Source organism: Empidonax traillii, unplaced genomic scaffold (assembly GCF_003031625.1).
Source record: "Empidonax traillii isolate 1590-97213 ecotype Southwest subspecies unplaced genomic scaffold, ASM303162v1 scaffold336:size770142, whole genome shotgun sequence".
Classification (NCBI taxonomy): Eukaryota; Metazoa; Chordata; class Aves; order Passeriformes; family Tyrannidae; genus Empidonax; species Empidonax traillii.
In genome coordinates this window covers 11,627-25,305 of record NW_020955529.1, presented here as the reverse complement: position 1 = coordinate 25,305, position 13,679 = coordinate 11,627, and the positions used below count along the sequence as shown (strand labels likewise).

Sequence of the window (13,679 nt, the reverse complement as noted above, 5' to 3'; positions counted from 1 at the left end):
ATCCTTCTAAAAACCTTAGATTTTTACACAGCATCTTAAATGCTTATCACACTTCATGACCCAGAAAAAAAGATGCATCTTAATTCTGAAGGTCTTTAAAAAGTCTTTTCTTGTTCCTGCTTCTTATCAGAGAAGATGGAAAGTTACATCTGTCTGTTAGATCTTCCCTGAAAGCCATAAGCTGTCCTTACCATTTTCCCCCATCCCTCTCTCCTGCACACTATGCAGTTCTGTACATGTCTGGCTTCCAGAGCAGCTGATTGAATGAAAATAGTAGCGTGGCATTTTCCCATATGCCTAGGTTTCAGTTTCAAAATGAACTTAAAAGCAATTTCTCCTTTTTTTTTAATTTTCAGTACTCTTTCTTTTTTTTTTTTTAACCTTTTTTTTTTAATGAAGAAAAGTATTTTATCCAAGAAATTAATGTAAGGAAAGAAAGTCAGGCAGGATATCATGGCACCAATAAACCAGCTATTTTCTACCTTTCTAAATTAAATTTTTAATAATTGGTGCACACTGATAAAATTCTGTTGCCATAGCAGAAGCTAGCTTTTTCAAAAAATAGTATTAAACATCACTGCTTCTTTTGTTTCTTATGTCTGAAAAGTACCTGAAAGCAAGATTTTCTTTAAAACAATATGATTATATTTTCATAGGATATTTGCATGTGGTATTGTTTTCTATGACAAGGTGCTTTGTGAGACAGAAAAATAATAGTTCAGCTATAAGACTGGATTCAATGGCATAATTTTAAAATTATGCATTTCTGAAAGGCAATACCCTATTAAATCATATGTGTTTCTGAGTGCTACTGAATCATTGCCGCAATAAAAATGGATAAGAACTTATTAAAGATTATCTTATTTGTTTTCTCCTGGATTTAAATGCAGATTTTTTTTTTTTATTTGTGGCACAACAGTCAATCACGGGAGGAATACGCTCCACACTGCTTTTTGCCAGGAACTGCAAACTTGCATGTAAAAGAAAAGAAGGTCATTGGGAGTAGCAGTAGCATGTATTCACCAAGGGAAAATCATGCTTGACCAATGTGATAGCCCTCTATGATGATGTGGGGGTCGACCAGGAGAGAGTAGTGAATGTTGTCTACCTTGACTTCAGCAAGGCTTGTGACACTGTCTTTCATAACATCCTTTTGGGTAAGCTCAGGAAATGTGGGTTAGATGAATGGACAGTGAGGTGGATCAAGGACTCGCTGAATTGCAGAGCTCAGAGGGTCATAGTCAGCAGAGCAGAATCCAGTTGGAGGCCTGTAGTTAGTGGCATTCCCCAGGGATAAGGAGGATGGGTTCAATCTTATTCAACTTGCTTGTCAACAGTCTGGACAAAGTGATAGAATGTACCCTCAGCAAGTTTGTTGATGATACAAAACTGTGGGGGGTGGCTGTGCTGCCATTCAGTGGGCCCTTGATAGGCTGGAGAGTTAGGTGGAACCTAATGAAGTTCAACAAGGGCGAGTGCAGGGTCCTGTACCTGCAGAGGAATAACCCCTAGTACTGGTACAGGTTGGGGACTGACCTGCTGGAGAACAGCTCTGCAAAGGACTTGGCAGTCTTGGTGGATGACAAGCTGACTATGAGTTGGCAGTGTGCCCTAGTGGCTGGGAGAACCAATGGTATCCCGGAGTGCATCAGGAAGAGCGCGGCCAGCAGGCTGAGGGAAGTGATCCTCCCCCTCCACTTGGCTGTAATGAGGCCACATCTGGAGTTTCTGCTCGGTTCTGGCCTCCACAGTTCAAGAAGGACAAGAAGCTACTGGAGAGGGCCAAGCAAGGGGCCACAAAGATGACTGAAGGACTGGAGCATCTCTTTTATGAGACTAAAACAGAAGTAGTGTTGCCTCAACATGAAGAAGAACTTCTCTACATTGAGGGTGGCAGAGCACTAGAACAGGCTCCCAAGGGAGGTTGTGGAGTCTCCCTCTCTGGAGACATTCAAAACCCACCTGGACATGTTCCTGTGTAACCTGCTCTAGGTTACCCTGCTTTGGCAGGGTGATGGACCTGCTTTTTCTAAAACGTATGAAAACTCTGCTCCTGTTCAAGCACATTTCTAGTGCAATCTAGTGTTCAGCTAACAGCCTTTCTATTACAATTTAAGCATGCACTGTATCATGTCATTAAAGTTAGTCACTCAGGTAAGATTTCTGTATATGAGCAACAAAAGATGTCCCTACAAAAATGGCAGATCTAACACCACTCCCATTTTTATCAACACAACACAAATATTGAGGGTGAACAGCAACATATTTGTAATAGCAACTCAAGATACAAGACATTTATGATGACTTGCAGAGTTTGGCCTAGATTCTTAGCTTCTTCAACAACCAAGAACAAAATCTTGATGCTTTCTGTTTGGTTGAGTTTAGGTTTGTTTGTGTTCAATAACAAGTTTCCTTTCTCTTTAAAGTTCTCTGTTTGCCTACCTATCTTCAATACCCCTGGTCTGTTCCTCATGGATTTCAAGAAGAAATACACAGATTATTCAGCACAAGGAAAATGACATACTAGGAAGAAAAATCAGCCATGATGTCTGAGGACCCTCTGCTATTTAAACTACACTAAAGAAATTCACCTTTCAAATACTTGCAAGCTTCAAGGGAAAGGAAAAAAAAAGTACATGTTTACTGGTCTTCCATTTAAAAATATTCATGCAGCTAAACAAGCTTTTCAAAAATTAATTGAACTGTACTTGGATAGCTTGTGCCTCGATTTAGGAATATAGAGTTATAGAATAGCTGAGGGTGCAGAGAATCTCCAGAGGTCATCTAGTCCAGCCCTGGTCAAAGCAGGGTCAACCAGAGCAAGCTGGTCCAGACAATGTCCAGTCAGACACAACTTCACCATACCAGGAATTGTTTTAATAGACTTTGTACTCATTGCTCAGTTATGTGGTTTAACCCCAACCAGCAACTGAGCTGCACGCAGCCGCTATCTCACTCTGCTCTGGTGGGGTGAGGGAGAATTGGAAGGATGAAAGTGGTCTGAGGTAAGAATAATCCAAAAATAATCCAAGATAAAAAAATATAAAAAAAAAGTTGTAAGAAAAAAAAATAAAGATGAAAGTAAAGCCCAAAAAAGACAAGTGATGCAAATGAAAACAATTCTCAGCACCAACTGATCGATGCCCCACGCAACAGCATCCCCCTGCCAACCTCACCCCTTAGTTAAATTGCTGAGCATGGCACCACATGGTATTGAATGTCCCTTGGGTTGGGTGGAGTCAGCTGTCTCAGTTGTGTCCCCTCTCAACTTCTTGTGCACCCCCAGATTCCTCACTGGTGGAGTGGGATGAGACATTTAGTAGCAATAACTAAAATGGGTGAAGATGGAGTAGTAGTGACAGCAAACACTACAACACCTTGATATCAAGAACGGTATTACTTGAAGTATCTGAAAACTGCCTTCTAAGTTATGCTATGTCAGTAAGAATAGGTACTTTCTAATACTTTTTCCTAAATATTCGTGTATCTCAGCACAAGCATTTAAAAAACTACTGAGCTGAGGGCCAACACCATGCTTACTCACTGCAGCTCCTTGTGCTCACTGTATCAGACTTTAAGGTTCAGTCAGAGTGAGTCCTGCCTCCACTCATATTAAAATAAGTGTAATTTTTCATGCTTAGGTCAACTCTTTTTGTTACTCAATACTCAAATTTTGGATGACTTCCAACCAAGTTTTTTCACTAGCCAAGTAAGGGCAGCATGTGAGCCCCTGCTCAGTTTGTGCCTTTCCTTCTCCAGCATCTCCATAGATGGCAGCAAACCTACAGTCCAGGAAGACATGCTATTTATCAACAGGCTGCCCAAAGCTATCAAATAAGTCTTCCCAAAACAAGAGGCAGTACACAGGAACTAAGGCAGGGCCACAGCTTCTTCACCCATTCATAAATGAACCCAGCTACTCATATGTCCCATGCCCAAAACACCACCAGGCAAGACCCACAATGAGGCACTTTCAAAGACCTGCAAACGTTTCAGTTTTGGATCAGGTATTGCATAAGCATGCAGAAAAACAACTTTAGAGAATAAATTTCTTTAAATGGATCAAGAAACAATGAAACAAAATGAACTTTGAAAATATGCACAAAGTTTTGGATGTATCTGGGGTAAAATCTTATTTCAGAGAATGTAGTATTTTGCAGGCAGAAGCATGGAAAGACTAATTTCCACTTGTGACGTCTCTCATCAATTAGAATATTCCTTCTGAGACAAAACACTAATATAGGCATAAACATGAGGGAAAAAATAGTTTAGGAAAATTGAATTAAATTAAATTGCCCCAAAAGAGTTCGTTACCTTTCCTGACACAGTTTATGTCCCATGGGCCTCAGAGCTGCCTGTTTAGCAGCTTCAGTACTTCTCTCTTACTCCTGTGCCAGTAAAGCCATCTAATTTATTTAGAATTCTCTAAGTACAGTGTTTTTATCTTTCTGATACCCAGACATAATTTCTGTTGGTTTTGTTCCTCATTTTTAAACTACAGCCTAAACCAGAAAAATCCCTATGGCTTTGATTTACTGCTCTTGTCAATCAAGGCAACCTTGATAACTACTGCACAGACTGAGAGTAGGCTGGGAAACAAACTGCATGGTTCAAGTCTACTTAAATTATTTAAAGCAAGCACCGCGGAAAAGATGTGGGAAAGAGGTTGAAGATCCCCTTCCCTGCCTGCATCCTCCCAGAAATGCCCTCCAACATATCGCAGAATTTACTACAGACTGCAATGCAATTACCAGCTGTAATTTCCTCTTTCATATCCCCCTACAGATTGCATATTTGAGGCGCTCATTTCTCTGCAGATGTATGCACACAATTCACAGATGTGTATCTGATAGCCACCTCAATACACTAGAAAATATGACATTCTCAAGCTGCAGAAAGATGAACAATCAACTAAGCTGAAGCAACTCTTACTGCATTGAATATAGGTAAGTAAGCAGACTAGTTATAGAAAACATTCCTGGAGCTGTTATGATTTTGTAATTACACCTCATTCTTAGTTGAATCAAAGTTAAACTTGATGCTATTACAAGTAAACCATCAAACCTGAAAGTGTATCAGAGCTAAACCCTTCCTAGCGTTCATGTAATATTTTTGTGGATTTTTTTAGAATCCAGGTACTTTAAGGACTCAAAATTAATTCATTCTTCTGTCCAAGGTAAAAGATAACTTTATAATTATGTGCTCTTTTTAATGCAATTTTAAAAATTATAATAAAATTCACATCTGCATATAAAATTTCATACAGAGCAAAACAGGAAATAAGATAAAATAACTAAAAAGAAGAATTTACTAATGTAAATGTAATCTACCATCAGCTAACAAGTCTCCAAATAGGAATAATGAGATGCTAAAAGTGATGGTGAAACAACACAATTTGTCACTGAGTAAACTATAGAGGGTATAAGCCCCTAGTAAATTCCATGGTGTGTGATTTTAAGAAGCGCAAGTAGTTTGTGCCACTTATTTTAAAATTTATTCTTATTATACCAAAAAAGAGCAGGAGAAATTGGGTGAGGAGGCCAATAGCAAAACCCCTGTCATTTCTGTTCACTCATAAATACTCCTGATGCATAAGAGATATAACTTTTTTGCTCTAGTCTGCAGAGAAGAAAAATTTCCGAGGCACCACAGATTTAGTTGGCTGATATATACTGAACCTATTGCATCAGTCAAACAAGAGTTAAGGTTTTATTGTTTCTTTTTCCTCTGTAAGAAATGAATTCTGAAGATTGCATTTGCAGGCACTTCTTAGTTTGCTTTGTAAATTAAAATATGAGAAATTCAGAGTTGAGTAACACACAAGGCTATTAAAGAAACTGGAACATATAGAAATATTGCTATTCAAGTGTTCCATATTTTACACTGATAAAAAAGGTAGAACAAAGTTATGTTATATAAAGTGGACACGTTTTCAGTGCACACTTGTACCACTGGTAGGTCTTTGGACACTTGCAACTACAGTATCACCAAACAAACACAGATAAATCCATCTGCACATAGACTAATCTCCAGAACTGTCTTGTGCTAAGTCAAATGCACTAATTGAGACTAATAAACTAATAGAATAGAAATAAGCTCACTGCCTTGTCCGTATTTTAACCTGCCTACAGACATATATAAAAGTAAATACAAATCTTTATAAATATATATGTACTTCATGAATTAATAATTTCTCCTAGGCGTTCTCTTGATTACCGAAATACCTGTTGAACATGTGCTAGACAGACAAATAGTGATGGATCTGTTTCATTAGCAGTGAGATGCATCGTAACCTTAGCAAAGCAAATCAGGACTCCTACACAGATAACAGTGACATGTTTTGAATAAAGTGTTGATGTTTGATTTTGAAGACAAAAGATTTATTTTTTTTATAACATACAGTTTTCAGTGCTAAGATAAACAACAAAACTCCCTTGCCTTTAAGTCATAATAAGCTAATGCCATTTATATTGCTGTAACTGTGAATTTCAGTGCCTGGATGTTTGGGGATATTTACTTCCTTTTGCATGCTATTTAGAAGAGTTGGCACCAATTTCAGTTTATCAGTAGTTCTTCTGATTTTACTTCTTTGTCAAGTTTTTCTTTTAAGGCTAATGCATTTTAGTATCAAACTCTGATGGTTTCTAACTGTGCCACTGTTAAGAAGAATGATCAGAAAATATAGATAGACAAATACCTTGCTTTTTTCTTGTTGAAATTCTATCTGGATGTTGGTTAGTTTAGTTCGTAGCTCCTCATTAGCAGCTTGCAGGGCTTCAATCTCCATCTCGGACTTCTCTCCCTTGGCACGACTTTTCTTTGACATAATTATTTTTGAAGTTTAAAATAAAATTTTTGCTCCACACTGAGCTACCAGCTAGTGCCTTCTGCTTTTAGCATTTAAGAGTCATGCAGTGTTCAACAAAATCTTTCCCACAAATCTCTGCCATCACGGGAGCAGTCTCTCATGTCCTGGAAGAAACAAAGTAGTGGGAACAGAATTAGGCTACAGCACTGAGCAGAATCAAACATCAGACTTAACATTAAGGTTTTTAAAGCACACTGAACTTCCTTGTATCGTATACTACATTACGTAGTGCACTAGAGGTTGAAAGAAACAGATAAGAAAAGAAGCTGCACAATATTTCACCATCTCTAAACCCAGTTCACTGTATTCTGATGTCTGCAGAAATAAAATTCTTTATAGTTATGATAAACACAGGATATAAAAATAAAGCATATCTTATTCAAGATCTGACTAGAACCATGCTCAGGATTCCCAAGAGGCACAGAGAAAACCATAAGTTATCTGAGTCTAGTGTTTCAGTGGGAATAGTTTGTTTCCAATAGTAAGAAGAGAGTATTTCTCACCCTTATATATCAGTTATAATGCATAACTGTATTATGCAAGTCTCACAGCATCAGCATCTATGAAAAATGTATCATAAGATTGAAAAATAATTTTTTAAATGTTTCTTAAAATATCATACATGTAAACTGCTTATGTTCAGAGCTGATACTGTTTGAAAAGCTATAATCAAGACACAGAAGTATTTAATGTCATTTTAATTTCCCAACATGCTCTAAGCTGAAAAAGTATTCAATTATGTAAATCAGTTTTATGTAATATTCAAGAAGAATATCAATAGCAGACAAAGAACCCTAATTCCAATAATCAGGAAATCCAATGATTAGTTTGCTTCATAAGTAGTTATAGAAGCTTAAACTGTGACTTTTTTTCCTCTCTAGTCTCATCTAAGAATAACCTGGTGCTCCACAAGAACAAACTGAGGAACAAATGCTATCAATGCTGAATTAGTTTCCAAACCCACGTCCGCTGCTCATTTTAAATATCCACATAATTTCACCATCAAATTGTCGACAAAGCAGAAGGCTTCCCGCTTTAATACTGAACAACATTCCTGGAGTATTATATTTCCCCCAAAAATTGCTATCAAATTGCCTTCAAACAATAAGTTGCTCTTTCCAATCTACTTCTGCCTGGGAGTTATTTTAGAAATTGTATTAGAATGAAACTCCCATGCATTCCTCAGCACATGCTTTCTAAAGGGTTGTGTACAGACAAATGAAACACATTAAGTTTTATTCTACTCTTCAAGGACTGGTAAACAGGTGGTGAGTTAAATATCTTGCCAAAAATGACAAGTCAAATCTCATGAAAAGTGAACAGAACTGTTCCTTATATTCTTTATATTCAGCACTTTTAATACTTAATTTATGAAAACAGAAATGGAAATGCATTTTAACTTTATTTATGTATCAGACCTAACTTACAAAACAAATAAACACTGGTGCTATTGTGATTTTACACAAAATAGGTAATTCAAGAGAAATAAATCAGCAATATTCTTACTTAAATAGTAAGTAACTTAAAACAAGGAACTCTTCAGTGAGTAGAAGAAATGTGAGGAATTATTATTCTTAATAAAAAAATTTCATGCTACTAATCTATGGAGTTTCTATGACGCTAAAGGCTAAAACTAAGCACTATTAAACCAGTATATTTCATCCAAAATCCTTAACTGTATGGAAAATTTGGATTAAAAATCAGTTGCTTACGTTATTTCCCTGGACAATTTGTAAAGAAAATCTAAAAAACCATAGATATGCAAATCCAATCTATAATAATTCCACAATATTTACAGTGGTGCAAAGGGAAATGAGTTGTTCCTTATCTCAAATGGTATCTGGGGTATTTAGATTCTATCAAGGAATTATTCCTGAAATCCTTACACAAAATTCCTGATGCAGTCAGATTATATATTATTTAATTCAGTAGATACTAATTTAGTTAAGAAAACCAAAATGATACTTCACTGGCCTGGTTACATGAATTTTAACCTCATTAGATCCCCCCAAGTCCCCTTCCAATTACAGTTTGGAAAAAAGAACATTTAAGTGTTTGCTTCTCCATCAGTAAAATGAGGAAAGTGAAGTAACTGCTCTGTGTCATATACATGACATCCAGAGAACAGAAAAAGAGATTTGAAATGTGGAGCATTTTGAAATTGCCACGTGTATTTTGCTCAGTAATAACAATCTCGCTTGACCATACCGTGTTCCCAAGCATATTATGAAGATACAAAGCAATTCAATATGAACATTTCAACTTATAATTCTGTACAGCAGAAGATGGCCTGTCGCAGAAGTCCTGGTCAGGCCTAACTCTCAATGTCTGCAGTTTATATTCTGTCAGAGTCAGCATCACTCAGAGCCCTTAATAAATAAGGTCTTACAATCAGGTACCAGAATCATGCTGTTGTCTGTTTTTGAAAATGTGCAGGTCTAAATATAATATGCATTATTTAAAGCTGTTCAAATTACATTTAACACTTCAATGAGCCTTAAAAATAAAGAATTCAGCACTACTGTTTGAAGTACTCTTTGAAATTTAAAAAATTCTCAAAGCACTGTTCTCAGTCTTTTTCCTATAACTCACAATAGTTGAAAATTGTACCTTTCAAGTAAAATAAAAACTTAGACACAGAACCTGCTTCTCTTATGGACATGAAGGGGTGGGAGGGAATGAAACCCTTCCCCTCAAAATCAAACTAAACATAACAAGCCTCCAAAACTACAAAACAAAACAGAAAAATGGAACCAAAAAAAACCACAAAAAACCCACCACCACCAAAACAAACAAAAAAAAAGAAAAACAAAGACAAAACAAACCAAACAAGAAAAGCCCACCGCCATCATCATCAAGCTGCATTGGTAGGCATAGAAAGGTTTCTCCATTTTTAATCTTCCCTAGATACATTTTCCAGCCCTACCTATTTCAAAAGCAGGAACTGTGACAATGCAAAGCCTCTCTATGTACACAGAGAGGCAACACCCCCAACACAAAAGGGCTACAGCAGAAGAGGGTGGATCTCAATTCCCAAATGAAAGAATTAGAACCAGTGAGTGCATACATTCCCTTATAGTTGACTATCCACACTTACTGTTCAGATAAAGGTCAGGATAAAAAAAAAAACTACCAAGCAGTTTGTAAACACAGGGAGAAAAAGAGAAGTAAAAAATATTCTACTCTGACAACATTTTATTTTACTGACGCAGAAGCTGCAACCAACAACCTATTTATTAACTCACCATATGCCAATTGAGAGGCAAACTCATGACGCCACCACAATACAGTCCCACAATCACTCATGAATAAAAATAGCCACTTCCTGCACTGTGAGTTCTACACACTTCTTGCAAATCTTAGGATCATTTGAATGTATTTTATATCTGACACTAAAAAAAAACCATAGGAAGAGTAATGGATTCTCAATCACAAGTCACATTTTTTAGCCATCTCTGGAATGTATCAAGTTTCTCACTTTACCAGATGGGTATGGGGCATTTGTAATTCAAGAAAAACATTGACAGCAAAAGAAATAAACTTGATTGGATTTGAATCAACTGTTCAATAGTTTGTGGGACTGGTGTGTAAAAAGATCAAAATATTTGACATGATTTTTGTTAGATGTTTGGGGAAATCCAAATTCTTAATGTACCAAGAAAACCAATCATCTGAACAATGTTCCATTCCTAACTTCCAATTTCTCTTCTATTTGCTTAACAGATTTAAAGGATTTTTTTTTATCACTATCTCAATCTCTTCCCTGGCTTTATCAAAAAAGACCTCAAACTAAGTAAGGAAGTGCTATATGATCCTTCTAGATGTTAATTATCAATAAAACCTAAAAGCAAAAATTAAAAAAAAAAAAGAAAAATCAATTACTGCAAAAAATATGGAAGTGTAGCATGAAAAATAGGAGAAGAAAAAAAGGGAGCCTAATATTTTCTAGTGAAACATAACTCGATTTAAAGAATTGCAAGTTTTTAAACATGATATTCTGTACTGAATACACAAAAATAAGGGAAGGGTTATATCTTTACACAGTAATAAACAGTAATCGACAGGAGAAGTACACCTATAATATTAAGTAATAAATATGGATAACATGATAACAAGAAAAATTTACTAAATTACGTCAACTAAAATTCAGCATTCCAGTCTTAATTCAGACCTGAACAACATTATTTAGCTGCAACATAATTTTTGGAAGGTGAAGTTGTGAATGAGTCATCTCAGCTGAAACACCAAGTCATAACTCAGATACTGGAGAAAAATAAAAAGCTTCTTCATCTACACACTTCACTTCCACATAAATAGTGTTTTTCCATTTTACTTCAACCTTTCACTTATAATACTGCAAAGCCTACTACAGGCTACCCATAACTCTTACTTTGCCTGTGAACGTGAGATTTAAGTACATTCTTAGTATAGCACAACTCTGAATATTCAAGAAATTAAAAATAGATTTTATCATCCTAGAACCCGACAGTAGTAAATGTAGTGGACACAGGTACAATGTTAACCTCAGAAGTAACTGCCAGTTCATCGATGTCATAGTTTAAAAAATCAGTAATAATCAAGCAATGACTGTATGGGAAAGGCAACGTTCAGAGCTGCCAATGCCCAAGGCACATTTCTCACAAGGTTCAGATGACCTACATTTACTGCTTCAGTTCTCAGTTCTATGTAATAAAACATGACTGAATAGATGAAAGCAAAAGTACCTCTATAGGACTGTAAAATAATCCTCTTCCCAACCAAAAAAAAATCTGAATACAAATTATCAGAGTAATTTTCCAAGTATATTGTAGACTAGTAACATTTTAGATATCCATTTGTTAGCTATCTACAGAGACAGATCTATTTCTGTAAGAGTAGAACCTTTGAAGGTTATTTTAAATCCTATCCCACTTAGGGAAATACAGAGTTTCCTTACTGTGAAACACTTCTGTAAGTGTCACTTGTGATTTTTTGGCAGATAAGACCAAAACCATCTTAATTGTTAACTGACAGTTCCCCATTCGTTTCTGCAGATTCACAGTCTCCAGTCCTGAGTCATTTTTGCATCAATAACAATACAACTATAGGGCCATACTACTTGGAAAGCAAACACTAAGAAACTCTAAGCATTTTTTTCATTGTTTTTTTCCCAAAAGAGCTCACAGTAACACAATCCTGCAGATATCAAACTCATTTAGATCCTATGCACACACTCAACTATATTTGTACCTACTACCAACAACCACATAACACTGAATTATTGTTTTTGATTGGTACTGCTGCGTAACACTGGATAGCATCCAGTACATTAATAACTTCATTCTAGTGGAAGAAATAAGCTTTGCACAAAAAAAAAAAAATTAAAAAAATACCTAGCTCTTCATTTACAAGGAATTATCACAAGTAAAAGGGAATGTCTAAGCTGAAGAGGACAAGGCAGAAAGAAGGGAAGGAATCCTGCACCTCCACTCTGCACTACGCAACACTTCAACACACTAGTAGTTACTGAAAACTTAACCTGGATCACTTCTCAAAAATTTATGAGCTTGATGCCCTGACTTTAAAGTAAATAAAAATATTCATTGTCTTCAATTAATATACATTCTTTACTAATATTTACTCAATTTCACTTGCAGAACTGTTTTGAGGATTCATTAAATCATTAAAATCGCTCCACTAACCATATTTAAAGACAAAATGCTACAAACAGCAGTCCTGTGACATGTATAAAATTAAAAAGACACTAGCACAAAAAGGCAAAGTTCAAAGGCAGCTAAAAATGATAAAACAATGTCCCCCCTCCACAACGTTCAGAACTCAGCTCTGTTACACAGCATGAGAGCTTTAGGGTTCTGGGTTCACTGCAACTCCAGAGAGGCAGCTCTGGGCAGAGCTGTTCCTCTGATCTCTGTACCAGTTCCTTTCTTTGGAGCACAGGCAGGACACCTGACAAGACTCCTGCTGTCCAGGACAATGTATGCCCAGCCTCCAGCCCTTCTGATTGTGTCCTGGGTGTGATGCAGGGAGTTCCTGGGTTTTCACTGAGGAGCAGGATTTCCTTTAAAGCATAATACTTAAGTACAAAAAGAGAACCAGGAAGAAAGGGCAAGTTTTAGCATTTCTAAATTAGACTTAGATAAATGGCAATTAGAGAGACAGATTCTAATATCTTTATTGACTGTCACTGACACCCCACAGATTAATCATTATGCCAAATTTAGGATTATGAATTACACTGGGCCACCTTTGTTTAGCTATTCACCTGATTTTTGCAGGAAGCTTCCTTTGGATGTTTTTTTAAACCCATTATTATTATTATTTTTATTGTAAAGAGCGAGAATAGTTGAAACATGAAACTAGAAAAATGAAAAATTTGGGGATGACACCTGTGTAGAAGATGTGCAAGACAACTGACAGGCTTGTGGGGAGAGGTTCAGATTCCCAATCTGATGACTCAAGAGAGAGGTGGAATTCAATGAGAGAAAACCTGGGGTTGTCTAACACTTTATTCCATCTTGAATATTTATTATTTTGTAAATTAATAGAATAGAATTAAGAGGTCAGGTAGATGAAAGGATGAGAAAAGGTGTATCTGGATGTGATATTAGTTACCAGCTGAACAGTGAGGCAAACAGAGGTGGCATGATTTCATTGCACTGTCTCTGATTTCAATAATTGCTATGTGCTGTTCTCTACCTTCATTAAACCTGCAAGCTTCTTCACAGTGTGCCAGACAGCTCACATTCCCACCTTACTGCTCCAGCACAGAAGAATCACACAGCTGTGTGCAGTGCAACATAAACACATCAGT

General features: G+C 36.5%; 1 protein-coding gene across 7 annotated transcripts in view; it reads right to left on the bottom strand.

The window, feature by feature from the left end:
* JAKMIP1 (janus kinase and microtubule interacting protein 1) overlaps nt 1-13,679 on the bottom strand; it is a 101,936-nt gene that overhangs the window by 78,474 nt on the left and 9,783 nt on the right. For 5 of the 7 annotated variants that reach the window (XM_027891983.1, XM_027891986.1, XM_027891985.1 and 2 more), the window contains exon 1: nt 6,698-6,826. In XM_027891983.1, the coding sequence (XP_027747784.1) occupies nt 6,698-6,826 (129 nt within the window). Of the gene's footprint in view, nt 1-6,697; nt 6,973-10,113; nt 10,255-13,679 lie in introns of those variants that run through there. The other 2 variants (XM_027891981.1, XM_027891982.1) reach the window with 2 other exon arrangements.